The 27500-nt window shown below is 47.6% G+C and overlaps 4 protein-coding genes across 8 annotated transcripts in view; 2 read left to right on the top strand and 2 right to left on the bottom strand.

The window, feature by feature from the left end:
• Positions 1 to 1006, top strand: part of DUSP11 (dual specificity phosphatase 11) — a 34924-nt gene extending 33918 nt beyond the window's left edge. For both annotated transcript variants that reach the window (XM_085853115.1, XM_085853114.1), the window contains one exon: positions 13 to 1006. In XM_085853115.1, the coding sequence (XP_085709241.1) occupies positions 13 to 283 (271 nt within the window). In that variant the 3' untranslated portion in view covers positions 284 to 1006. The remainder of the gene's footprint in view (positions 1 to 12) is intronic.
• A 2207-nt stretch (positions 1007 to 3213) lies between these two features.
• On the bottom strand, positions 3214 to 7840 carry LOC147014816 (uncharacterized). Of its 2 annotated transcripts, none has more exons than XM_085853109.1 (2): positions 7167 to 7840; positions 3214 to 6471 (listed from the first exon to the last, which is right to left on the bottom strand). In XM_085853109.1, the coding sequence occupies exons 1-2, from the start codon at positions 7239 to 7241 to the stop codon at positions 5494 to 5496; spliced, it is 1053 nt and encodes a 350-aa protein (XP_085709235.1). In that variant the 5' UTR covers positions 7242 to 7840; the 3' UTR covers positions 3214 to 5493. The 2 variants fall into 2 exon arrangements, with proteins under 2 accessions (XP_085709235.1, XP_085709236.1); XM_085853110.1 differs by having other exon boundaries at positions 7182 to 7670.
• Positions 7841 to 8522: 682 nt separating this feature from the next.
• Positions 8523 to 27500, bottom strand: part of LOC147014814 (LHFPL tetraspan subfamily member 3 protein-like) — a 37677-nt gene continuing 18699 nt past the window's right edge. For all 3 annotated transcript variants that reach the window (XM_085853112.1, XM_085853113.1, XM_085853111.1), the window contains one exon: positions 8523 to 9796. In XM_085853112.1, the coding sequence (XP_085709238.1) occupies positions 9771 to 9796 (26 nt within the window). In that variant the 3' untranslated portion in view covers positions 8523 to 9770. The remainder of the gene's footprint in view (positions 9797 to 27500) is intronic.
• On the top strand, positions 15251 to 18160 carry LOC147014815 (uncharacterized). Its single transcript, XM_085851493.1, has 3 exons — positions 15251 to 15320; positions 16548 to 16843; positions 17036 to 18160. The coding sequence occupies exons 1-3, from the start codon at positions 15251 to 15253 to the stop codon at positions 18158 to 18160; spliced, it is 1491 nt and encodes a 496-aa protein (XP_085707619.1).

Below are 27500 nucleotides of genomic sequence, written 5' to 3'. Positions count from 1 at the left end.
TCATTTATTCAGCAGATGCAGTAGTGCAGTTTTGAGGGGTCATTGGGCATCGCAATTGAGTAACTCCGTCCAAAGAGCAGGAGTAGGAGAAACGAGACGAGCAGGACGAGGGAACAATGAATCACCTTTAGTGACACGGTCTGCATTGAGTCTTGCCAAAACTGAGGATAAAGGAATCTCTCACCAGCAAGCACAGATGAGCAAGGACAAAGAGGAGGCGACGCCAAACAAAATGCCATTCATCGGCGTCAAGAAAAAGAAAAGAAGAACAAGAAAGAAATAAACCACTACATGAAAAGGAGACATTGAGGGACAGGAAAAGGAAATTTTAAAAAGCTGCTGGAGGAGAAGGAAGAGGGAAAGAAATGGGGATGATGATGATGAGGAAGAAGCAGACACAAGTTCGAGTGCATTATTTCCATGTTCCATAATACCACCGACCAAGAATTATCGTGTTTGTTTTCCCCCCTTTTAGATGGCACCACATGATACCAAGGACTATTTGTAATGGGGAAAGGTGTATAGAGCAGAATGACTCGCACGGACGTCGTGTGTGGCTTTGGTGTTAACACGGTGCCGGTTTAAACACCAACTGCTGCTTCACTACACCACCCCATAATCTACTTCCTTTTCTACTGGAGAACCTTCTGCTTCGCTTTCACTTAAACTGCAGCAAGTTTTTATATTTTTTGGGGGGGGGAGGGGTGTTGGTGTATGTGAATAAGTTTGCTAATCAAAAGTTTTCGGTGCGAGTACATGAGGGTACAGGAAACATTACTCAATGCTTCCTCACTCTTGTGCACAAACTCTGAACATATTATTGGGCCTAAATTTGACTGCTATTTTTCAGGTATATCCAGTCCCACCGGCCACCTCCTGCCCACCCTCCCGAAATGACACATAACTTGTTTCACAGAATCAATACGTATTTGTTTTTCCAAAAATGTTTAGAGATGATTATTTTGGATGTGTTTAAATGCACAGATTAAAATGCTTGTTGAAAACGTTTTGTTGACGCTTGTTCTGTGGCATAATGGTTGCAGTGCCCACTCTTGAGTCTGGGAGGTTGGCGGTTCGATTCCGATCATGACCAAGTCGTACCAAATACTTGACCATCAGCATTTGAAGCCTATAGTACTGAACATACCCTGTGGGTGAGCATCCATGGGGAGGAGGAGATTTCTCCTCGATTACCCTGCTGAGTGCAGAGAGAAAAGTGATGTCATAAAAATGGTGTCGCCTGATTTTCAGTGCTCTGCGAAGTGACGTCACTTGCCCCAATCTCAACGGTTGTTTGTCTGAAGTCGTCAGGTGTCGTCTTATGTGTTTGTCTCCATGTGTTTGTGATTTCTGTCACGTCCTTTCGAGCTTTAGCTTTAGATCACGTTCACGAGCTTTAGATCCCGCACGAAGAAATGCTTTCCATTTGGAAATGTACACCTTTTTCTGCCGCTTTTTAAGAGCGCATCTTTTATTTCCACATCATCAGCAGTTTGGGTACTGGTTGCATCATTTCTGAGGGCACAGCTATGCCACTGACATGTCACCCCCTGTATATAATTTTTTGGGTGGGGTGGTGTAAAAATGGTATTTTGAACTTAGCCTGGCTACCAGCACACACTGGCCTACCGTTTTTTTGAAATGTGCTGTGGGATCTTATATAAATATGGGACCGTCAGCTTAATTCCCCCTCCAAAGACTGGTGTACTTATTGATGTAATACCATATTCCTAAGAGGTGCCAGGATGATGGTTTTTAGTCGGATCAAGAGTCAAGCCCAGATAGGATGATGCAGAGCTCTCATCTCTGGAAGAATATTGACACTGTTTTATATTTATTTTTGATGGGGAGCACTAGTGAAGAACCTTGCAGATGTGATCTCTCTCTTATTCGGTACATAGCTGTGGGTAGCATCATTTGCTGGGGGTGATGGTGCTGCTGATGCAGTGTCCCCTGCAGGTTTGGGCAGGATTTTGTAATTTGGCCATGGTGCCGGTGATAGCTTGCCTACTCTTCACAAACGACATCATGGGATATTTAACGTCCATCAACGAATGCTGGCAGATCGTTCATTCGAGGGACGCCCGTTTATCGTCCATCCGAGGGACGGCACTCAATGCTGTGAAACGCCGGGATGACTTGTGATATACCCTCTCCCACTGGGAGCTGTGCTATCCAACATATATTGACATAAAATCGGAGTCCTTCCCCCATACTGAATCCCCTGCACTATGTTTTTTGTTTTAACTACCTAATATCTCTCCTTGCACAACTCTAGTACAACGACGACCAGTTTTCAACTCATTGAATCCCAGCGGTTCAGGAGTGCATAGAAGTCAAACAAAGAAACACTTCAATTGTAGTTTGATGACTTACTCCAGAGGGTGCCCCATAAAATAGAGGGTGGCCTTGGGATCCTCAGGTCCTGAGTTCGAGCCCCGTTGTTGTTGTTGTTCGTCTTTCGGCTGCTCCCGTTAGGGGTCGCCACAGCGGATTATCTGTTATGATCCGCATACTGATTTGGCATAGGTTTTACGCCGGATGCCCTTCCTGACGCAACCCTGGTCGCCTCTTACGACACAGGGATAAGGATTGGGTTTCGTCATGATTCCGGGCTGCCCTACACCCTCTCATAGCGCGGCCCAGTGCAGAGCTCCCGTCCTCAAGCGATCCTCCAACCCAAGCCTCCGAGTAGCCGGATTACAGGCGCACGACACTACGCCTGGTAGTTCGAGCCCCGTTGGCTGCTGAATTAACACCAGGGGGTTGACTCAGCCTGTCATCCTTTCGAGGTCGGCAAAATGAGTACCAGTGTACTGGTCCTGGTGTATGCCCCGGTTAGAATAGGGGTACCATACCCCTGTGTGTTGTAAGAGGCGACCAGGGTTGGTGTCAGGAAGGGCATCCGGCCATAAAACATTGCCTCAAGAAAAGCTAACCCCTGCACAGCAGGGAAAAATGGCTGTAAAAACGGCTGTACTGTTGTCAATGTTTCACTTTTACAACATTATCAAAAGTTTCACCATATTATATTTGCATACGGAATAAATAGATGGGACTTGTGAACTAGGTGCATACTATCAGGTTGTACAAGTAAAGTAAGCTCTGGATGATAAGGCATCATTCTTGCCAAGGAGGTGCATTCACATTTTACATCGATCCTGGTTAACTGAAGATTGCGATCGAGAAGACAAACGGCAAAGGGTGCGAGTCTGGGAGAAGCAAACATCCACTTTATTGGTCACAATGCTGTCTCTCTATGAGTAAATACGTTAAAAGCTACAAAAAGCCACAAGATCGAACAAAAATGCACATCAGAGGTGACACTATACACGAGTGTGATTGCTTGTTGGTTGCCGTAACGCACGACCGAGTGTGATGTTTTATCAACACACAAGGCTATCAATAGGAGAGTTAGTTATTCATTTCACAGCTTGGTCTGATTGTCACTATTATTGTCCCGGTCACTTGTGAGTGTGTACAATTTGCTTCGGCCTACTTTGGGTATTTTGGCAGCAGAGGTGGGATTTTCAATCTGTCCTGCTATGGCCTATATAGTTAGAATCCAACTGCTACAGAAGAAATACGGACCACTTAGAAAACGAAAAGGCAAACACATCACCTCCACTATACAACCTCACATTACGAACACCGGACATTCAAAGTAAACATCGAAAAAGTGGACAATAGGCTTCGGGTACAGTACAACGACAATGCAACGGAGAAAGGAAACGATTAAAAGACCAGGGTTACAGACTACAGGTTGTGGAGATGATGGCCACAAAACCGTGGGACGCGTTTCCACGAGACAAGTCAAGATGAATTAATTATAACAGAGACTGTGCCTTTTGCAGTGATTCTCACAAGTATCAATAACATCTGAGTGTTGAGATACATAACTAATTTTATTGTATCATCACCAAGCAACATTGCTGGTGGTGTGATTGATCAAACATGCCATTTTGCTTCTAAAATGGGTTGAATTGCGTTGTATCAAACCTTGACGTGGTCAATTGGCTTCCGAGTGGAGACCTCAGGGTTCATGTTCAATATGACAATCTGTCTCTGTGAGTGTTTTTCTCACGACTCCATTTTGGGTCAAATTGGTCCGAAACGTTGTTACATTTGGCGTTCAATTGGCTCTGGGAACGAGAGAGAGGCTTACCGTATGCAAGTGCAGGGGGGGGGGCGCCTTTTTAAAATTAATATTGCATTAAATTGGTGGATATCGCGAGTGAAAAATATGATTCAACAAAATATTTCCTGACGAATTAAATATTGAAAAAGAAAAACTTAAATGGCGTTTTTTCGATCTGCTGTACCTCGTTCTGAGAACATTTTGAACGCCCCCTTGTTTGAAACTTAAATAGTTTTTCTTCGAACTGTTACACACACACACACACACACACACACACACACACACACACACACACACACACACACACACACACACACCCCTAACTTGATAACGCAGCAAGACACAGGTTGAGTCCCATAACAACAAATGCTGCACGACCTGTTAGCAACGAGTGTCGTCTCACACACGAACGCATTGTCTCTGCCCTGCTGAGCTCTGGTTTGGAGGTGGCGGAATAAAAAAAATTAAATAAAAAACATTTTGAACAAAAAGGAAGGAAATTGATTCCCAATCTATGACGGAATACTCACTTGACTGACGTCATGCGGACATGGAAACCAATGCATCACCTCCAAACTTGGCAAGCTTCTGCGGTCTTTTAAAGACTGAGATTAACCCTCTTCACTTTCCCTGTTTGTTCTCCCTCAAATACCCCCATCTGCACCCCCACCCCTTTCAATAGCTATGCATACTCAGGTTTACATTCGTGCATGACGTCAGCATCATGTGAAGAGACGTTTTTGTTGAATATATAATATGCAAGCTGGGTCACCCTTCAAGATCGGATTAATTAGACTTAAGTGAACCATCAATAAGATTAATGTTTAAAAAGCCCGAGCAAAAACTCACCCAAGAGTGCACCACGGCAATTTTTGGCCAAATGGCCTCATTTCTTTGTTTGAGGTTTGGTTTCTTCATTTTCAGACGAACAAACATACATACGTGTACATACATACATACAGAGAATTGACTTGCAGGGTTGGGAGGATTGTGCCCATGACCTGACCCAAGGTATTCCCAGCACGTTTGCAAAATTTGGTTAGCATTGATCAAGGGGTGTGGAATTGTATAGAAATCAAAGAGAAGTCTTCGGACTGACACTGCAGAAGAAAGGGCTTAATGAATAGATCATATCTAGTACCTGGCAGTTTCCATCAAGCACCCTAAAAGTCAATTATCTACTCGACGAGGCTCCAAGTTTGCTCCAAGCTTAAGTTGCTGCCAAATAAAAGGATCAAAAATTTATCAAGAAAAATAACTCCCAAAGTATTTAATTGCAGACTGATCAGGCACATAATCTATGGTGTATGTTACGGCAAGCAAAGATTGTTGGAACGGTAATGTTGTAAGAACGATTATTTCATGGCGGCCCAAGTGGAACGTCGTCTGCGCAGGACATTTTCTGCAGCTTTTCCTTCCCCGTCATACTTTCCTTTCACATCGTCTTCCTCGTCAACCCCGATGCGCTTCACGCGAACGAGGCCTTGCTGACCTTGATCGCGCCTCACACGCCCTCTCGGAACTTGACCATCCATTTGCCAATCGTTTTCCAGACCAACACCACTTTCCAGCTGCACCAGCTGCAAGTTTCCCTCACTATTGCTCTGCCAATTGCCCTTCCGACTCATCCGCGCCCCATCACTCTGCCAGGTTCTTTGCCAATCTCCCTTCGACAGCCTGGTCAACGGTCCGACTTGTGGCGCACTACGGCGAGATCGAACTCGTGGTCCTCGAGATGATTGTCCAAACTCAGCTTGGAGCAAAAGGCGAAGCATGGCTTCGGTCCAAGCATCTTGCAGGACACCATAGCCAGCCTCTGCCTCTTCCTCTTCCTCCTCCTCCTCTGTTGCATCTTCTGCTTCTCGTCCAGCATCTTGCCCCCTGATGCTTGTGGCTACCCCCCTCCTAGTGCCTCTTGCCAATGCCCTCATCCTTTCTGGTTCTGTTTCCTGTTCTAAGCTAAACCCTGGCTCAACCTCCACCCTTCTTCCCATTGTGTCAGTATACGCAGCTCTTAAAGCTGCCTCCAGCTCAGCTCTGGCACGACTCTCTGTGGCAAGGGCCGTCAATGCTTGGCGTAGCCGTTCCTCTGCCACCCAAGCCTGGGACTGCCCATACTGAAGACCATCAGGCGGGGAGAAAGCACCTAAAGCAGGACGTTGCAACTCGAGCTCTGGCTCGTAACCTATAGGAAAGGCGTCCTCGTAACCACCTGGGTCCCTAGGACTGAGACCCTGGCGAGCGTAGCGATCAGACCAAGACCGTGGTTGGCCCATGGCTCCTGGAAAAGCAGATGTGGCATCGGGCAGCAGTCTCTGTCGAACATGCACAGGCTGGAAGGAAATAAGGAAAAGATTACATTTACAATGGAGGAAAAAGGAGAAGCTAAAGGGGCATGGCGGGAGGTGATGTAGAGGGGAAGAAGGGAGAGGATCAATGTTGATGTGAAAGGGGGTTTATAGGAAGCTGATAATAATAATAATATAATGGGCAATTTGAACAAAAAGGAAGGAAATTGATAAACGAGTGGGGGTGGGGGGGGGGGAAGGTGAAAGGGTGGCAGAGGAATGAAGAGGAGGAAAAGGGGAATGTGTAAGCAGGAGGAGGAATGAAGGAAGATGAATGTTTTTGTTTTTATCAGGAAGAGGAGAAGATCGAGTTCTTGTCGAACAAAAACGATGCGATGTAAACATGTGATCATGATATTTCGGAATAAGAGTTACAGCTCATGATTAAATATAAATCATGTAAAACGAGCGAATTAAAGGGGTTAATTAGGACAAAACAGGAACAGATGACGAGGTGCAAGGATTTATGGGTGTGTAATTATTTATCATCGTGTTTAAAATATGATGGGGGATTAGGGGACAGGTAACGGGGGCTCGCTCAGCCTCAAGGTGTGTGAAAAGCCCGAGGATGGCGACGATGGATCGAACAGAAAAGCAAACGAACTGGATCCTCAACCCTCTTCTCATTAGACCTCAAACCCCCCCTCACTCCTCAATCCACATCCCCTCTCTTTTAATACCTCTTGTCGACCCACCTTGGCACAAACGAGGATCCCGAGCATCGCGGTTGCGATAAACAGCTGCAGAGGCGACATGTTGGGAAGAACTGTCCTTGGTATTGAAATGGACGGGCGGGGCGACCAGTCCGTCCGGCTTGGTGATTGGACCTCTCGCTCTGCCACGCCCTACTTTACCTCGATACTGCACTCTTCTTCCCCCCTCATTTCTCCTTCATTATTGCTTTTATCCTCCTCATCCTTACCTTACAACTGTAGTCTGTGTGTCCTTTCAAACTCCTTTTCTTTCTCACACTACTGCGCCCTTCATCCTGCCTCACATATACTCATACCTTTTATCCCCGAGTCCATCCCTTCTTCAATCCTTCACCTTTTATCATCATCCTTCTCTCACTACAAAACCCTTCATTCCATCGCATGCTTCCCACATCACTCCACCTTTTATCCTCTTCATCCCTCTCCACTATGCTGCACCCTTCATCATACCTCAGCCTTCCTTCATGACACCCCCTTTTATCCTCCCCATCCTTCTTTCCTGCCTCACTACTCCGACTCGCCTGTCATCCAACCTCACTCCACCTTTTGTCCTCCTCATCCCTTTCTCACTAATCAATCTTTTATACACCTCCTCCCTCCCAACCGCACCTTTTATTCCTCTTATGCCGACCTGTTATTTTTCCCCACACTCCTCTTTTTATTACTTCACACACTTCATACCTGCCCCCCTCTCACACCTTCCTCTCCCACATGACTCACACAGTGTGACCACTCCTTATTTTCATAAATGCCAAGGTGAGCCAATGAAAAAAGCCACGAATTCACAAGGTTTCAGAAAAGCGATGATGATAGAAAACCGATACGCCAAGAAAACCTATAGAAAACCAAGATGCCAAGGTGAACAACGAAGAGCCAAGATCTTGTGAAAAAGCCAAGGAGTGGTCACACATGACACACACACCCGTCACCTACAACACCGACCTCACCCCTTTTCCCTCCTCATCCCACATTGATCCCTCCATAATAGCCCTCAACACTGCTCCCTTTTCTTCTTCAAACACCTCTCATGAGCCAAACACGTCCTTCCTTTTGCGTCCTCCAGGTCATTTCTCTCTGTCCTGGAGTTCCATGGCTATCCTGGAACTGCAGCCACGGTGAAAACAAAACTCAAGGTTGGTTCCTCATCATTTTCAAATTCAGCATCCAACAAGGAAGAGCGCCATTGGGGTCCAGTGCATCTGGAGCATTCCACCTCCACTGCTGGCAAACAAGTTTTATTTATTTATTTATTAAAGATGGATCCTTACAGGCAAGAAAAAAAAATTTAATAAACCATGTTAAAAAGGTGGAAAAAAGTGTGGGTTCAGCCTGTATTTTGTTAAATTTATTGAAAGAGAATCTCTGAACATTGACAACATCTAAAATAAAGTGTATGTTCCGCTATCATAGCTTTGGGTTAATCTTTAAAAGAAGGGCCTATTTACAGTTAATCACCGCTTCAACAACCAACACAATCATCAGAAGGCTGCCAGATCTATCCACGGAACTATGGGTTAGTGTTAGCCATAACACTGAAATCCCTTTTGAACTCAGGCTTTGTTAAAAAAAAAAAAACATGCAAGATGGTCAGCCACCCAACCATTCCATCATCCAACACTGAAACACTGACAACACACACACCCACAATAAGAGTGCAGACTCTTGTTAGCAGGGTAAGTCTCATCCATGATAGGCATACGGCGACCGTGGCCATCCCCATCTTCAAGGATCCGAGCCCGTGGGTTTCAAACCGATCCTCGTCCTCGAGTGCGCTCAAGTACGTTTGTATCGTATCGGTACTGACCCTTATGGAGGTGAAACATGCAAGCGAGGATGGCGTGCAGACCCAAGGACACAGAGTTGGAGGTCTCTTTTGCAACTTGCAGGCAATCACCAATAAGATAGTGTGATGTCAGGCCAGACAGATGATCGGAGCAAAGAATCGATGGAGAAAGAAACGAGAACAGACGTTCAGGCGGTAAGGGGTGGCTGCTTCCCGCTGTTACTGTTAGCCATGTTAACGGCCGCACTTGCAAGTTCACAAACTCTCTTTGCACGGAATTTAGGTTTTTGAAAAATATTATCGAGTTAAAAACAAAAGCTCAAGTATCTGAGGAACAGCAAATTCAATGTAAACCGCTGAATTGCGTGTTATGGGAGCAGCTAAATAAATTAGAGAAACCATAGTTGTGGCAACAGCAGTTCATTCAAGTGGAAAATATTTTACAAATGGCCGAAGATGAGAATGTTTCAAAAAGTCAGGACGGAAGGAAAGGAGACATTAGGCAAAGGAGGAAAGTGTCGGTATAATGCAGTACTGCTGGAGGGTGCTGGTGGGTAGGGTGGGTGTGGTGGGTGATGGAACAAAATAGATAGAAATGCTGTTGGAGGAATTGGAAGGAGGGAATCAGATAGAATGTTCAGGAGGGGTTCTGGAGGTAGGGAGTGATGGTTGCACTGCGTGTACGTATTGCGTCTCATGGTGCTGATGTAAGTGTGCTGACGTGTCCGTAGTAAGTGTAGGCGGCACTTTGAGGATGCTAACTGGTTGGGCGTTTGCTGCTTCTCCCGTCAGACCGGCTTACTGCTGTCACTTCCTGTTGGGGAGAAGGGAAAAGGAGAGAGGAAAATTATTGGATTCTAACAGTACGTGACCACATCCCCCTACCATGATGTAGTTGCCAGGAGGAGGAGCATACCAAAATTAAGGTGGAAGGTGGTCGTGGAGAGGATATGAGAGAGGTAGGGTGATGCCTGGGTCAAGGAGTGTGGAGACTAGTGTAGCTAACTCCACAAGAAAGTGAGATATTAATTGGGGCCATGGAAGTAGTAGTAGATCAAGTAATTACAAACGTTTTGAATTATGATTAAACGGTTTACAGTAATAAACTGCTGGGGTTTTCTGGTACGTGGGTCCAAAACGCTGTCTGATGAGTTCTTTAATTGCCTGACATGCCAGTGGGAAGAACAAAAGCATGATAAATACGTCTAAAAAGCCTAGTGTTGGCTTAACAGTTCAGGTGGCTGGCTTAAGATCTGCGGGTCTTGATTTTGAGCCCTTTTTTTACCGTTCAATCAACACCAGGTGGGGTTGACTCAGCCTGCCATCCTTCCGATGTCAGTAAAATGAGTACCAGTGAATTGGTAATAGAGGGCACTGCATCAGTGGCACAGCTACACCGCCAGAGAATGATACAGCCAGCAGCCACAGGCTGCACACGATAGCTAATACATCTAAAGTGCTCAACAACAAACAGTATGTAATTTGTACATGGCTCCGAAACATACGCTACATACATGAACATGCTTCATTTAACAGCAATATACGAACATGCCTGAAAAATAAACACCAAAATGGAAACTTATCACGTCAAGATCCATCAATGAGGCCATCTTTTTTTCAATGCGGGTATGGTGATAAATGTGAGGATTGAAAAGTATAACTCCCACTTCATGACCGAGCTCCTTACCCGAAGATCATAATAGTGGAGTCAATATACGGTTGAACCCCAAAAAATTGCAACAAAACGTTTTAATAGGTCATGCTGCGTGCCAGAAAAAAAGTCTCGGGTAATATGACCCCGGTAAAGGGGTTAATTTGCATATTTGCAAGATGGCCGCCAATGAAAATTTCTATGTACTACAAACTTTTTTATGGTTGATTTTAGACCCTATAAATGTATGGGCAACAGATAGGAACATGGGGTTTCTGAATCAAATAAACATAGTTCCATCCGCCTATGACGTACTATGACGTAACTATGACGTATAATAGTATATGACGTCATAGTTAAAAGATAAATGAGTATGCCATAGAAAATCTGTTCTTTTATAATTTATAATATGTAATGACATGTGATGCTATCATTTAACTCCTTGAACTAGTTAAGCTGTCCCTTTCCTGTAATTACATCGATGGGACATCATCAATCCAAAAGAAATCTGTATGTATGCCACACAGCCTTACCATAAGCCACGCTCATTGTCACCCAAGATCATCTCAGCATTGTCATTGTCATCATTCTCATCCCCCAACATTTGGGTTGCAACCCAAAAGGGTTGCTACATGACTGCACTTGGCACTGTCCACAAGCTGATGTGCATGGTAGACCGTAGGTTCTGCATGTGCAACGTTAAGTACTGCACCCGGTAGTGCAGTTGCAGTGAACTACCTTAAGCAAAGAGTCTGGTGCAGCATTCATTTCATTCATTACTGGGATGAACTGATTCTCCTCTGTTTTCCACCCCCAGTCTGTTGCTTCCAAATCTGCCTCTTCTGCCATCCATGTCAAGATCTGGAAATACATGCGGAGTGAATGGTACTTCGTAGCTGCTTCAGTTGGCGGCAGACGCTCTGGGGTAACAAACGACACAGCCGATACCACTTTCTTTGTCAAGATGCTGTGGCGCAATGAAGTGAGAGTATCTGTTCCCTTTCCACCAAACACCTGGACCATTGCCTTGTATCCAATCTCTACAACTGCATCTGTGCTTTGACCTAGTGCAGCAAATGCTTGGGCACATGACCTCAAACCAGTATCACCTTTCATGACTTTCTGGAAGAGAAATTTCTTGCCAACCCCAAATATGCGCGAAGTCGTATCACATTCAGTAAAGGCATGTACGAACAGCATCATGGTAGATGCCTGGGATCCTAAGAGGCTCTTCAGTCTGTTTATGTGATACACTCTGCTTTGGTCCTGCGTCTTGTCAGATCGGAAGTACAAGTCCCGGTTGCCACCTTCAGCAAAATGGTGAAGCAGCAGAATAAGTAAGTCCATATCTTCACCTATCAGTGTTGTTCACTGCAGCTGGGAAGCTCGTACTGCTGCTTGCACGATGTCGTAGTGTGCATCACCTGTTGCGTTTCTCACAGTGCACCCCTTTTCCTTTAGCCTTTGGCTAATGATGCTTATCAGTTCCTGCTTGTTGGAACCATGCGATAAGAACTCATCTTTTTTCCCAATGAACACGGTGTCTTCTGTGAAGTTGACTTTGGGATGATGTTTCTTTTGACGACGCTGGTGTGTGCTGTCCTTGATAGATGGTTCATCCGAATAACCGTCGAAGACAACAGTAGCTTTCCCGTAATTGCGGAGTATGAAGTCAGCATAGCCGTTAGCTATAGATCCGTATGTGCTCCCTTTCGTCCACTTAACGCGATGCATCAGTGAGCCACCATCCAACACATAGTGGTCCGTCTTGGGTACATCATCCAACTCATCCTCGGTAGACAAACCTTTTGCATATTCATCTATTGCTCTCGCAAACTGTGGCTTGTCCGCTTTCCTGAATATGTGCTTCGCCTCAAAGAGAGCTGGGGGAAATGGAGACAATTCATATTCAAGAACGTCCTCCAAGGAGAGGTTCCCTGCCCGAGAAATGACAAGTAGCTTCTGAAACAGAAGAGCAGGGTCTATAGTTCGGTCGCCAGTAACCTGGACAGCAGATGAATCTCCCAGAGTTTTCGCTTTGTCCTTCCTTTTGCATGTGTAGGTGAAAACTGGTTGTCCAGTCAGCTTTTCAGCAACTTCTTTCCCCACTACCTGCAAGTTGTCGACATTCACTTCATCCTTGGCTACAACACCAGTGACAACATTTCTCAAGGCTGGATCATCCGAGAACGGATTGCATGACTGAAGTTTTTCTTGGATTTTTGCTAGATCTGACTGGTCCCTCTCCATCCTGGACTTGGTGGCCTCCTTGTGCTGTTCGCTCGACGTGTAAGTGCAATCATTGAATTCTTGCATGGCTACATTATATTCCGAACATACGGGGGGCGACAGTGTCCACAGGGCACGTTGCTCCTCCGTCAGGCCACTGCCCCTGGTCAATCCACCAGTCGACTTGAGTGATCGCATAAGTGTCTGTTCAATAACAAGATCGGACCCAAGTCCAGCCCAGAACTGATCACTCTGGCGAACCACATGGTAGCCTTCCTGGTACTTGCTATATACAGTACTGCCGGATTGCTTCTCTCCAAATGGATGCCCCCCCCCCCCCCCGTATGGTGCACTCATTTTAAAAACGTGTGGTGAATTTTTCTACAATTGGCTGCCCATATATACTTATGCTCAAGGGTGTGGCCACATGTGGTTTCCAATTACTTCCACATGATCTACATGTTGAAATTATACATGTTCTGTGTTAATCCCTACCTGGTCTTTGTAGTCTTGCTAGGTTCCAATTCATTATCATCATGACAATGCTTTTGAAGGACATTGAAAAGGTGAATATCAGCAGTTCCAGAAATTCTATTGTTTTAGTTGAAAGTCACAGATGGCAGCGCAAGTGCATATGGGAGGCCTAAACAGCAGTTATTCATAATCACCTTGTGATCTTCTTGGTGGGGCTTTTTGTCTGTGCTCTTTCATCCTAAGAAAGGGGGTTGGCTTTCGGTTTTCGCTATGACATCATAAACGTCATAGTACATCATAGGCGGGAGAAACTATGTTCATTTGATTCAGAAACCCCATGTTCCTATATGTTGCTAATACATTTATAGGGTCTAAAATCAACCATAAAAAAGTTTGTAGTACATTGAAATTTTCATTGGCGGCCATCTTGAAAATATGCAAATTAACCCCTTTACCGGGGTCAAATTACCCGAGACTTTTTTTTCTGGCACGCAGCATGACCTATTAAAACATTTAAAACAATAAAAACGTTTTGTTGCGATTTTTTGGGGGTTAGGTGATACGGATCATATTTTGACTCGACTATAACTGCAGTACAATAACACTGCACTGAATCTCTAGGCATAAACGAATCCTTGTTAGTGAATGCATATTAAACCAGAACTCGGTATGGAGCGCATACCACCACCAGGCTGAACAGTCTACGTTTTGTATCCCACTGATAGGCCGGATCTTCATCTGGACATAAATCAAGATCTAATCAGCCTGTTCTTGTCACCTACCCAACTCATCCACCAAGTTTTGTCCGAATCCATCCACAACTTTTTGAGATATCGTGCTCACTGACAGACAGACAGACAGTCGTGAAAAGATAACCTCCGTCCACCTTCGGCGGTGGAGGTAATCAGGATTCAATTACAAATTTGGCCTGCTGCAGTTACATCGGTATTGAAACGTGGTGGTGGCTATATGCAGACAGCTCAAAGGTGAGTGCGCAATCTCGGCACCCTCCTGTTACATATACAAACTCATATTTCACAAACATGATCTCATAAATGTCAATGCTTGTACCTTGTTCTCATCACTTTTATACCCATTCTCATTGACCCACCTTTGCACCAAAACTCTGCCTCCTTCCCATAAACCCTGCCTTCAAAGTGGATCAAGAGATGCATTAAACCGGCCAGAGAGCCATGCAAAATTAGCGTTCAGCTGTGCCCTACATCATCATGTTTCCAGTCACGTCAGCCGACTTCATGCTGTTACTCAATCACTGAAGGATTTTTAAAATGGTGGGCAAGCATAGAATCAATACGTTTGGAATAATGTTGACAATGATGAGTTGCTAAGAGACGTATGCACAGAGGAGATTCCTCCTCCCGGCATCACCACCCCTCCGCTAGCTTTTCAGCATGCTGCGGTAAACGCGGATGGTATGAAGTCTGTTCATTTCAGCTTCGTGGCACAGTGATTCATATCGCACATCGAAGGCTGAAATAACGTTCAGCGGGGGACCATCATCAAGTTAGAGGAGAGATCATCATCTTTGTGTGCGGAGGAGAAGGCAAGTGGAAACGAGCCATGTGCTACTCCCTGCATCAGATGACTGTGCTGTGGTGTTTGTGAGACTATCAGAGGAAGATAGTGTTCATGATCAACTCTCTAGGGAGTGTACTGTTCTGAGTGTTTGTGAGTTGAATAAGTGCAGATTGTGCAGATTGCCATTCAAGCATGGAAATGTGTACTGACTGAGCTGAGGATGCAGAAGCTGTTAGAGATTGAAAGCAATTGGACTTCAACTGCTGAGGTTTATGGCTGATCATTCGGCTGCAGAGGAGAACAGACACCCCTGAAAGAGAGGATAAAAGGCTCAAGCCTGAAAGACTAACTGAACATAAAAGGTTCGAACCTGAAATGGAGGCTGGAAGGGGAAACTCTGAAATGGAGGCTCGAAGGCGTGACTCTGAAATGGAGGCTCGAAGGCGTGACTGAAATGGAGGCCAGAAGGCGTGACTGAAATGAAGGCCAGAAGGCGTGACTCCGAAATGGAGGCTAAAAGGAGCGACTGAAACGGAGGCCGGAAGGTGTGACTCTGAAATGGAGGCTCGAAGGCGTGACTGAAATGGAGGCCGGAAGGCGTGACTGAAATGAAGGCCGGAAGGCGTGACTGAAATGAAGGCCGGAAGGCGTGACTCCGAAATGGAGGCTAAAAGGAGCGACTGAAACGGGGGCCGGAAGGCGTGACTCTGAAACGGGGGCCGGAAGGCGTGACTCTGAAACGGGGCCGGAAGGCGTGACTATGAAACGGGGGCCGGAAGGCGTGACTATGAAACGGGGGCCGGAAGGCGTGACTCTGAAACGGGGGCCGGAAGGCGTGACTCTGAAACGGGGGCCGGAAGGCGTGACTCTGAAACGGGGGCCGGAAGGCGTGACTCTGAAACGGGGGCCGGAAGGCGTGACTCTGAAACGGGGGCCGGAAGGCGTGACTCTGAAACGGGGGCCGGAAGGCGTGACTCTGAAACGGGGGCCGGAAGGCGTGACTCTGAAACGGGGGCCGGAAGGCGTGACTGAAATGGAGGCTAAAAGGAGCGACTGAAACGAAGGCCAGGGGGCGTGACTCTGAAACGGAGGTCAGGGGGCGTGACTCTGAAACGGAGGTCAGGGGGCGTGACTCTGAAACGGAGGTCAGGGGGCGTGACTCTGAAACGGAGGTCAGGGGGCGTGACTCTGAAACGGAGGTCAGGGGGCGTGACTCTGAAACGGAGGTCGGGGGCGCGACTCTGAAACGGAGGTCAGGGGGCGCGACTCTGAAACGGAGGTCGGGGGCGCGACTCTGAAACGGAGGTCGGGGGCGCGACTCTGAAACGGAGGTCGGGGGCGCGACTCTGAAACGGAGGTCGGGGGCGCGACTCTGAAACGGAGGTCGGGGGCGCGACTCTGAAACGGAGGTCGGGGGCGCGACTCTGAAACGGAGGTCGGGGGCGCGACTCTGAAACGGAGGTCGGGGGCGCGACTCTGAAACGGAGGTCGGGGGCGCGACTCTGAAACGGAGGTCGGGGGCGCGACTCTGAAACGGAGGTCGGGGGCGCGACTCTGAAACGGAGGTCAGGGGGCGCGACTCTGAAACGGAGGTCAGGGGGCGCGACTCTGAAACGGAGGTCAGGGGGCGCGACTCTGAAACGGAGGTCGGGGGCGCGACTCTGAAACGGAGGTCGGGGGCGCGACTCTGAAACGGAGGTCAGGGGGCGCGACTCTGAAACGGAGGTCAGGGGGCGCGACTCTGAAACGGAGGTCAGGGGGCGCGACTCTGAAACGGAGGTCAGGGGGCGCGACTCTGAAACGGAGGTCAGGGGGCGCGACTCTGAAACGGAGGTCAGGGGGCGCGACTCTGAAACGGAGGTCAGGGGGCGTGACTCTGAAACGGAGGTCAGGGGGCGTGACTCTGAAACGGAGGTCAGGGGGCGTGACTCTGAAACGGAGGTCAGGGGGCGTGACTCTGAAACGGAGGTCAGGGGCGTGACTCTGAAACGGAGGTCAGGGGCGTGACACTGAAACGGAGGTCAGGGGGCGTGACTCTGAAACGGAGGTCAGGGGGCGTGACTCTGAAACGGAGGTCAGGGGGCGTGACTCTGAAACGGAGGTCAGGGGGCGTGACTCTGAAACGGAGGTCAGGGGCAGTGGCTCTGAAACGGAGGTCAGGGGCGTGACTCTGAAACGGAGGTCAGGGGGCGTGACTCTGAAACGGAGGTCAGGGGGCGTGACTCTGAAACGGAGGTCAGGGGGCGTGACTCTGAAACGGAGGTCAGGGGGCGTGACTCTGAAACGGAGGTCAGGGGGCGTGACTCTGAAACGGAGGTCAGGGGGCGTGACTCTGAAACGGAGGTCAGGGGGCGTGACTCTGAAACGGAGGTCAGGAGGCGAGACTCTGAAACGGAGGTCAGTGGGCGTGACTCTGAAACGGAGGTCAGGGGGCGTGACTCTGAAACGGAGGTCAGGGGGCGTGACTCTGAAACGGAGGTCAGGGGGCGTGACTCTGAAACGGAGGTCAGGGGGCGTGACTCTGAAACGGAGGTCAGGGGGCGTGACTCTGAAACGGAGGTGAGGGGGCGTGACTCTGAAACGGAGGTCAGGGGGCGTGACTCTGAAACGGAGGTCAGGGGGCGTGACTCTGAAACGGAGGTCAGGGGGCGTGACTCTGAAACGGAGGTCAGAGGGCGTGACTCTGAAACGGAGGTCAGAGGGCGTGACTCTGAAACGGAGGTCAGAGGGCGTGACTCTGAAACGGAGGTCAGAGGGCGTGACTCTGAAACGGAGGTCAGAGGGCGTGACTCTGAAACGGAGGTCAGAGGGCGTGACTCTGAAACGGAGGTCAGAGGGCGTGACTCTGAAACGGAGGTCAGAGGGCGTGACTCTGAAACGGAGGTCAGAGGGCGTGACTCTGAAACGGAGGTCAGAGGGCGTGACTCTGAAACGGAGGTCAGAGGGCGTGACTCTGAAACGGAGGTCAGAGGGCGTGACTCTGAAACGGAGGTCAGAGGGCGTGACTCTGAAACGGAGGTCAGAGGGCGTGACTCTGAAACGGAGGTCAGAGGGCGTGACTCTGAAACGGAGGTCAGAGGGCGTGACTCTGAAACGGAGGTCAGAGGGCGTGACTCTGAAACGGAGGTCAGAGGGCGTGACTCTGAAACGGAGGTCAGAGGGCGTGACTCTGAAACGGAGGTCAGAGGGCGTGACTCTGAAACGGAGGTCAGAGGGCGTGACTCTGAAACGGAGGTCAGAAGGCCAGAAGGCGCGACAGAAACGGAGGCCAGAAGGCGCGACTGAAACGGAGGCCAGAAGACTTGTGGTTGAATGTAAAAGGAATGGGGAGGCTATTAGGTCAGAAATCAAATTATAAATGAATATTTTTTAAGTATAAAGTACTAAAATTGGGAGTCACACAAAGAATGTTAATAACTTTGCATAAGCTACAGCTCCACAGCTCTCTGCCTTTTTTCAGGAAAGGATGAACAAGACAGCTGTCATCTGATATTTGAGTATTTTACCACTAGTATCGGTTCGGGCAGGGCAGGATGGGCCACCTCAGTGCTATATCCATGAGGGAACGAAAGGAACACTTGGTTGATCCTAGGATGTCACAGGAGTTCAGCGTGAACATCGGCTTGAGACAAGGAAGCTCTCTCAGCCCACTCGTGTTTATCATGGTGATGCAGCTGGTAAGCAGGAGGGTAAGCTTGGAGGGTATTCTGAGGAAGATGTTGTTTGATTATGATTTGGCTGATGTAGCGGAGAGTGAGCAGGAGATGCAGTCCGAGGTAATGGGGTCGTGGAAGGAGGCATTCTGGAAGCATGGATTGAAGATGAGTACGGAGAAGACGGAGGTAATGTGGGTTGGAAAGCAGAGAAAGGAAATGAATACGAGGTTAGAGGGTAAGTAGATCAGGCAGGGAAATAGGTTTGAGTATCTGAGGGATGGGGGTGGGGGAAGGGGACAGTGACCGGGAATGGTAGATCAGAGGCAGAGGTGCAGAGGACACAGGTGTGTGTGTGAATGTGTGGAGAAGGGTGGAGAGATTGATGGCAGCCAGAAAAAAAAAATCAAGGAAACTGAAAGGGAAAGTGCTGATGTCTTGAGTAATGCCAGTCTACCTTTATGGTCTAGAGATGGTGGCACTAACAGAGGCTGCAGGTCTGTGAGAACAACTGGGTCAGTAGGATTATGTGAGTGAAGAGAGTCGATAGGAGGATGGATGAACTGTGTTAGGAGATAGGTGTGCAGATGAGTTTGACATGGAGATTGGTAAAAAGTCAGCTGAGGTGGGCTAGAGACTTGGTACGGATGGAGGATGAGAGAATGTCAAAGAAAGCGGATAGGTTGATGGCACAAGGTTGGAGGAAAAGAGGTATTTCATGCCTGAGATGGGAAGATTAGGTGAGGGGGGATATCAGTAAGATGGGGTGGTTGTAGAGTGGAGAGAGTTGGTTGAAGACAGTCAGAAGTGAAGAAGTATCATGTTCAAGGCAGGGCAGAAACTTGGTACCATTCGGCCTCACTCCTTACTAATGGAAGAGAAGAAGAAGAATATACGTGCTGGGCACGACAGAATCTTGGATGGTTCGCTAGGATTGCAGATTCTTCCAGAGAATCTGCAAGGGCCTCCATTTCAGTCACGCCTTCTGGCCTCCATTGTCATATGATTGGCATTCATTAACTGTTGATTAGTGTGTCAACGCCGGGTTCAGGTAAACGAGAATCAATGGTTAAAGGCTTGGGTGAAATGGGTTCATAGAACGGTGCATGAGGAATCATGAAGAAAATTGTCAACAGATTGTTCTAGTCACTGAAAAAGTCAATAATTGAGTTGCAGCTGCAGAGTACAACCACAAGTTAGATGTGTCAGATGCAATAAATGGTCCTCTCCAATACAAGTTAGAATATTGAACTGGAGTGGACCATTTATTTCTTGCATGCAGAAAGAAGCTTATGCTCGTGAGCAATACCTTTATCCAACCCTTCAATGGGGGCAGAGGGCAGATGCCAATAGTCAAGGAGAAGGTCAGGAGAACTTGGGTTCAGGCCTTGAAGGAAATGTGATTGCAGTTCAATTGGGGTAAGAAAGGAGCTGATGAGGAAGGACCAGTACCTCAGGAGGAAGTTCAGCTTTTTGCTGTTTATTGACAACATGGTATTTAAGAGGCCGATGGTTAAGATCAGTGTAAATACTCCGTACCTGGCTGGATGTGGTTGAAACCTAATGCCTTTTGGATGCAACATACGACTTAGTAGTTGGTAATACACCGGGAGCGAGGGCAATGGACAAACTGGAACCAGCTTGGCAAGAATACAGTGCATTGACAGCTCGGGTCCAGGCACAGTAGGATAATCAGCTTTCTCCTCCTGTGGTATTACCAGAGCAAAGATATCCCATTCAGGTGACCAGCTGAAGTTCAGGTCAGGTATGGGAACATGCGCTGGAGCAGCGCGTCGCTACGTCCACTTTCCACTGATACTCCAGGGGCCTCCGTCTGGCCATCCCCCAGGCAGATGCCTGGCTCATCCCCATCTCCTTGAAATGCCGATCAATCTGCTGCAACCACGAGGCACGTGGTTGGCCCATTGGCCTCCTCAACTCACGAGGCGTCATTGTTCGTTTGTTTGTTCGCACAGAACTTTTGTGTTTTTCTCCCCAACTGCTTCTTGGATTGAGACTAAATTTTCACCATGGGTGCAACTACTCACGCAGAATGTTTTAATGATAATTATGACGTCATAGGTCACGTGGTGTGGCAGCCATGTTGGAAACACCGAAAAAAAATTGGACCTCCATCTCTGAAACTGCACCAAGGGAAATGTTTGAAACTTGGCACACGGCAAGTACTCGTGGGGAATGAGTGTGAATTCTTAATGACATCATAGGTGCCTTCCTTATGATGTCATAATTGCATATTTAGAACGCTACATTCGATTTGTATGAAAAATTTTGAGGGTCATCTTGGGATAAAATGGTCCGCAAATTTTTTTGGATGACGTCGTCGAACACGTGATTCGGCAGCCATATTGTTTATTTGTATTGAAACCTTCAAAAATCTTCTCTGAAGTGACTGAACAGATCGAGACGAAACGTTACACATATGACCGCCTATCCATGAGGAACAAAAGGTTCACACATATGATGTCATAGGTCACATGGTTTGGCAGCCACATTGGATTTACCCTAAAACATATAAAAATCTTCTTCTTCAGAATAGCTGAACAGATCGAGGGGAAATTTGACGTAAATGTTTCCCAAGGCATGCGTGTACAAGGATGTTAAGGAATAATTGATGTCACATGGTTTGGCAGCCATATTGGATTTAAGAAAATATGAAATAATGTTTTCTCAGGAACCACTTAATCAGTCGATGTGAAACTTCACAATTGTGATAGAAAATATATGTTTAAACTTCAACTTGATTGGACAAATGGTCTGGCAGCCAGAATGTCAGGTCAGGTTCGATCTGTGACCTGCTACAGGTACCATGTAAACCTGTACTAACCTGTTCCATGGTCGGGTTGTCGGCGACTAAACCGTCTCCCCCACCAGGTTTTCTGGTGAGGAGGGTGTTTGGATATGGACACCCAGCAGGATTAAAAACAAAACCTGTCAAAGGGCGGAGGAGCTCCTTGTGAGCCAACGGCCATCCATATCTAGTGCCCAACTGTGTCTGCGGACGTCCTCCTGCAGTTGGGTTACTTCTTATTAGGAGGTTGGTGGCAGGATTTGCACTCCAGCCACCGTAAAACGCTTCATTCCGCAAAACGCAAAAACGCAAAAAAATCTGAAAACCCACTCCGTGGGAGTACGTCCTGTGCAGCTTCCCTTCGCAGGGCAGCTCACCGGATGATGGGATTGGGGCAAAGCCTTCGGGACCCCCAATCTTTGATGATAGGAGGGAAACCACGGGGTAACATCCCTGGGTCAGATTGCGGGAGAGTGTGTCGGAGTGGTGCTGAGGTGTCGTCCACCAGACGGCGGTCTCCTTGGGTTAACCTGAGGCGGTCCCTTCGGGTGGGTGCCTGGAATGTCCTATCCCTAAGAGAGGATGATCACCTGTCTCTGTTATCATCTGAGCTCAAGCGTTTGGACATCGGGATTGCAGCTCTCTCTGAGGTTCGGAGACCGGATTGCGGCGAGATAATGGTGGGTGGTTACACCTACTATTGGTCTGGTCGCTCTGATGGTTACCATACCCAAGGAGTTGCTGTAGCTGTGTCCAATAAGCTGACCCCAATGATAATTGAGGTAACACCGGTCAACGAGCGTATTATGAGATTAAGGATTCGTCACTCCTTAGGTGTCATTTCCCTGGTCTCTATTTATGCTCCGACTGAGGCGAGTGATCTTACCGTGAAGGACACATTCTACGCCACACTCGAGTCTGTGGTTGATCAGTGCCCCAGACGAGATACACTTCTAGTCTTGGGGGATTTCAATGCATCGACTGGAACTGATAGGGACGGTTATGAGGTGTGTGTTGGTCCCCATGGGTCAGGAACTATGAACCAGAATAGCACTAAGTTCCTTGACTTTGCAAGAAGTCATGGACTTAGGGTGGCTGGTTCATGGTTTCAGCGCCCGCAAGCTCATCGCTGGACTTGGTATTCCAACGCTGGCGGTGTGGCAAAGGAGATTGACCATGTCCTCATTGACGGTCGTTGGAGGATGATCCAGAACTGCAGGGTCTACCGGAGTGCTCAGTTCCTCAATACTGACCACAGGCTTGTTGTAGCAACTCTAAAGCTGCACCTTAAATCCTGGAGAATGGTACCATCCCAGCCTAGGCTGGATGTTGCCAAGCTCAGGGATGAGAGAGTAGCTGAGGAGTTTGCGAACAGGCTGAGTGGACACTTGGGGGTCTGGGTGCTTTGGGGGTCCTGAAGAGTTGTGGAGCACCTTCAAGACCACCGTCCTTGATGTTGCCGGTGGATGCCTTGGAGTTCACCGCAGGGCAAAGAAGAATTTTGTCTCTCAAGGGACACTGGATACCATTGACCAGAGTCGCAGGGCCAGGCTGAATGGCAGAGCTGAGCTGTTCAGGGAGCTGAGGCGTAAAACTGTACGTGCACTGAGGGTGGACAAGGAGGCCTATGTGCGAGGAATCTGTGAGGGGTAGAGCATCACCTATGGACAGGTGATTCTCGTCCCGCTTACAGGGGAATTCGCGCATTACGTTCATCCAAGCCCATCCCTCGGAGCACTGCAGTTCGAGCAGAGAGTGGTAGGCTCTTGACAGAGGAGTCTGAAGTGAAGGCCCGCTGGGCCGGTTACTTTGAGCGGTTGTACCAGGCTGATCCCCCAGCTGTCGAGTTGGACGTCAAGGGTGTTACAATCCCTGTTGCTGACCCTCGAATCAACTGTGGTCCACCATCGCTTGTGGAAACACGGGCTGCGGTGAACCAGTTGAAACGGGGCAAAGCTCCAGGGATCTGTGGCATCCATGCCGAACTTCTCAAGGCTGGTGGAAATGCTGCACTCGCGTCGTTGCATGCAGTTTTGTGCTCTGCCTGGAACACAGGCATCATCCCAACTGACTGGAAGAGGGGCCTTGTTGTCCCTCTCTGGAAAGGGAAGGGTGATCGCCAAGACTGCAACAACTACCGAGGGGTGACGCTGCTCTCAGTGCCGGGCAAGGTCTTTGCTCGGATAATTCTTGATAGGGTTCGCCACCATCTGCTTGAGCACCAGCGTCCAGAGCAGTCAGGCTTTACACCAAAGAGGTCAACGATTGACCGTATCCTTGCACTTCGTGTCCTCACCGAACGCAGACGAGAGTTTCGGCAGGGGCTGCTTGCAGCCTATGTTGATCTCTGTAAAGCGTTCGATTCAGTGAATCGGGATGTCCTCTGGAGGATTCTTGGTCTTCGTGGGGTGCCACCGAAACTGATCGATCTTATGTCTGAACTCTACTCTGGTACTGAGAGTGCTGTGAAGTGTGGTGGTACCGCCTCTGACTTATTTCCAGTTGTTACTGGAGTTCGTCAGGGATGTGTACTTGCCCCCACACTTTTCAGCACTTGTATGGACTGGATTTTTGGGAGGATGTCGGAGAGATCAAGTTGCGGTGCATCGTTTGGCAATGTCAAGATCTCGGACCTTGATTTTGCAGATGATGCAGTCATCTTTGCGGAGACTTTAGACATCCTCTTGGGGGCCCTCGAGGTGCTGAATGAGGAGTCGGAGCCGTTGGGATTACGGATTTCTTGGGTCAAAACAAAGATCCAGGCTTTCGGTGACATCTTGGATGCTGCTGTCCTGTCTGTGTCTGTTTGTGGTGAGGATGTTGAGGTCGTGGATAGATTCACTTACCTTGGCAGTGATATTCATGTCTCCGCAGGTTGTGAGCCGGAGGTCAATAGACGTCTGGGTCGGGCCTGGGGAGTCATGGATTCACTGGATCATGGGGTGTGGCGCTGCCGGTACCTGTGCGGGAGGACGAAAGTCCGAGTCTTCAGGTCCTTGGTACTTCCAGTCTTGCTCTATGGGTGCGAGACTTGGACTTTGACCAAGGATCTGAGACGGAGACTTAATTCCTTTGGTACCAGGTCTCTTCGGAGAATCCTTGGCTATCGCTGGTCGGATTTTGTGTCCAACGAGCGGTTGCTGAGAGAGACTCGGATGAGATTTGTTACCTGCATAGTCCGTGAGCGTCAGCTGCGGTTGTATGGACATGTGGCTCGTTTTCCTGACGCTGATCCTGCTCACCAGATTCTCTCAGCGAGGGAGTCTCATGAGTGGAGGAGGCCAGTGGGCCGACCACGTGCCTCATGGTTGCAGCAGGTTGACCATCATCTCAAGGAGATGGGGATGGGCCTGGCATCTGCCTGGGGGATGGCCAGACGGAGGCCCCTGGAGTACCGGCGGAAAGTGGACGCAGCGACGCGCTGTTCTGGCACATGCTCCCATACCTGACCTGACCTGAGCCAGAATGATTGAATTTTTTGATGCGGGATTTTAATTTTTTTTGAATAAGGCTCACTTGGTTGTGCCTGGATGGGTTTGAGGAGTATCAGCTGAAATGTGAATGAATCCTATCCAGGTTCCTCCTGATGACTTTATCATTTATTTTTGCTTGTTCGAGTTCCTTCTGATTACTCCAATGCAGGTCTGTACCTATTTGGTCTTCCATTTGATTTGAATTTAATTTATTTTAATCCAATTCTAAATTCAATTGAATAATGAATAATAGTAAAAAAAAAAACGTCATGGGTCAGGGTCAGGTGTCCAATCAAAGTGGGACGTCTTGGTATCTGGTCATCACTGCCAGCAGTTATAAAGTGGCAGTTCTAATTATGTCTCTTATTAATTACATAACACACCAGTACACAAACGCCACACAAAATACACCACACAAAAGAAGTTCTGGCAAGGGTCTGCAATCTCTGATTGCTCTTTTTCTTGTGATATAGATATATATATATATATATATATATATATATATATATATATATATATATATATATATATATATATATATATGTGTATATACAAGAAAATACGACCCGTCGCTTCACTGATGGGGGTTTTAAGGGGGAGGGGGATAGGGTGGAGAAAGAGAGAGGGAGAGGGAGAGATGGAAGGGAGAGAGGGGAAGTGAAGAGTGGGTGAAGAAGGGGGAGCTAGGAAGGAGATAAGAGCGAGGAAAGGGGGTGGAGATGGGAAGAGTGATGCCCCAACCATTGCTATACATACACTGTGGAAGGGAGGGGTGAGAGAGAGAGGGTGTGTGAGAGAGAGAGAGGGGGGAGGAGGAGGGGGAAAAAAAAACAGAGAAAGGTGAGGGGTGGAGGTGGTGTTAGCAAAGAAAGTGATATGTTATGTTTAACGACTAAATGTATAAAAAAAACAACTCATGTCAGAACAGCTGTAGACACAACGACACAACAGAGTTTGTAAAGTTAACCAATGGCACATCTGAAAAAACTTTGACATCCCAGTTCCAGAAAATTAGTGTGGAAAAAAACAAAAAGCAATCACTGAAAACATGAAAGTACCGCTCATGTATGACCTAATGATCCCATCGAGTGTGAAAACTGAAAACAAAGCATTGCAACCAGATATCAAACTTAGGTACAAAAAAAGAGAAGAAGGCATTGCTAATTTGAGGTATTAATACCAGTGATTTTGGACTAAACAATGCAGAAATCAAGAAAATGACCAAATATCAAGACCAAAAGTATGAAGTGAAAATATCCAGGAAGCTGAAGAATGCCAAAGTTGTACCAGTTGTAGGTGGAGCTACGGGAATGATGACGAAGAATCTCACAGAGACATTAAAAACCATCCCTGGGAATATCACGACAAAAGAACGACAGTTGGAAGCTGTCCTGGGCTCAGCGACGATCCTGAAGAGGGTCCTCGGCACAAAACTTTGAGAACAGAAAACTTCACAGCTTGGTCCATGAATCGTGACCCCTTACTCAAATGAAGGAAGATACTTTGAACCCACCCTGGGAGGACTCCATTCCACACTCTGAAACTCACATATGAACATACCAATCAACGACACACACACACACACACACACACACACACACACACACACACACACACACACACACACACACACACACACACACACACACACGAATACTTTGACACCTGGGAGGGCTTTCCATTCCACTTTCTGAAACCCCTATATGGAGATAACAACCAATGACCAATAACCAATAACACACACACCGGTACCAAATGCCATTGTGGTAATACAGTTGATGTACATAAACACACGTGCAAATGTACACACGCATCAAGTCAATAAAAACGACAAAAACAAAGATTTACCTTAAAACAGAGTTATTTGAAAGAGGATTTAAAGTGGGAAATTTGTGAAATTCAATTCAAAAATGTATCAAGCCACAGAACACAAAATGTCGGCTTATATTCTATGCCTCAACAGCGAGAACTAACATGGTGAACATCTGGTCGGATTGTCCTTATTTTTTATTTTTTATATATATATCGATGTCGAAGTGAGAGGTGGATTACAAAAGGAGATCGCACAAAAACGTTAACCAAAGAGATGTTCTGCAAAAATAAAATTGCACATTTTCAGTGGATGCGACACCTCCCAAGGCACTCACCACACGGCACCGTGGGACCCAACAAAGGCAGAAACGTACATCGAATCGATGTGAGATTGAAATCACGGGTACTTTTTTCCCTAAAACGATCAACCAAGCAGCTTGGAGCGTGCTCACCAAGGGGCTTAAGCACTCAAGCAAGCACTCCAACAAAACGGCTGATAAATGGCTCGCTTGGCGCGCGAATAGCAATCACCGAACCATCATATTTAACATACATGTCCTGGAGACACCAGAGATGTCACATCTGTCCAAATTGGACAAATTAATACTTTTCTACGAGTCAGAACTGCTTATAAGTTTGATTCTGGAGCTTAAATTTTGTAATTCTGTTTACATTAACAGACTCTCGTGGTGATCGCATGAGCGGAAATGAAATAAAGCAACATACGTCCCCGGGACGTTTGGATGTTTTAGGACTTTTAGGTAGTTTGAGCATTGATGGGTGTTTGTGTGCATGTGTACGGAGTGCTGTTGGGGGTCTTGTCAAGGGGTGTTGTGTGGTTGATGTTGTGCGTTTTTGGCCAGGCCCATGCCACCTCC

Source organism: Eptatretus burgeri, chromosome 13 (genome assembly GCF_056783735.1).
Source record: "Eptatretus burgeri isolate ZD-2024b chromosome 13, Ebu_testis_v1, whole genome shotgun sequence".
NCBI lineage: Eukaryota > Metazoa > Chordata > Myxini > Myxiniformes > Myxinidae > Eptatretus > Eptatretus burgeri.
This window is presented reverse-complemented; position numbering and strand designations above follow the sequence as displayed.

Coding starts and splice junctions, on each gene's coding strand:
- LOC147014815 (XM_085851493.1), top strand. CDS start 15,251: ATGGAGGCTGGAAGGGGAAACTCTGAAATGGAGGCTCGAAGGCGTGAC. Junction 15,321..16,547: donor TGAAATGGAGGCTCGAAGGC/GTGACTGAAATG, acceptor TCTGAAACGGAG/GTCGGGGGCGCGACTCTGAA. Junction 16,844..17,035: donor GGCGTGACTCTGAAACGGAG/GTCAGGGGCGTG, acceptor AACGGAGGTCAG/GGGCGTGACTCTGAAACGGA.
- LOC147014816 (XM_085853109.1), bottom strand. CDS start 7,241: ATGTCGCCTCTGCAGCTGTTTATCGCAACCGCGATGCTCGGGATCCTC. Junction 6,472..7,166: donor CCAAGGTGGGTCGACAAGAG/GTATTAAAAGAG, acceptor ATTTCCTTCCAG/CCTGTGCATGTTCGACAGAG.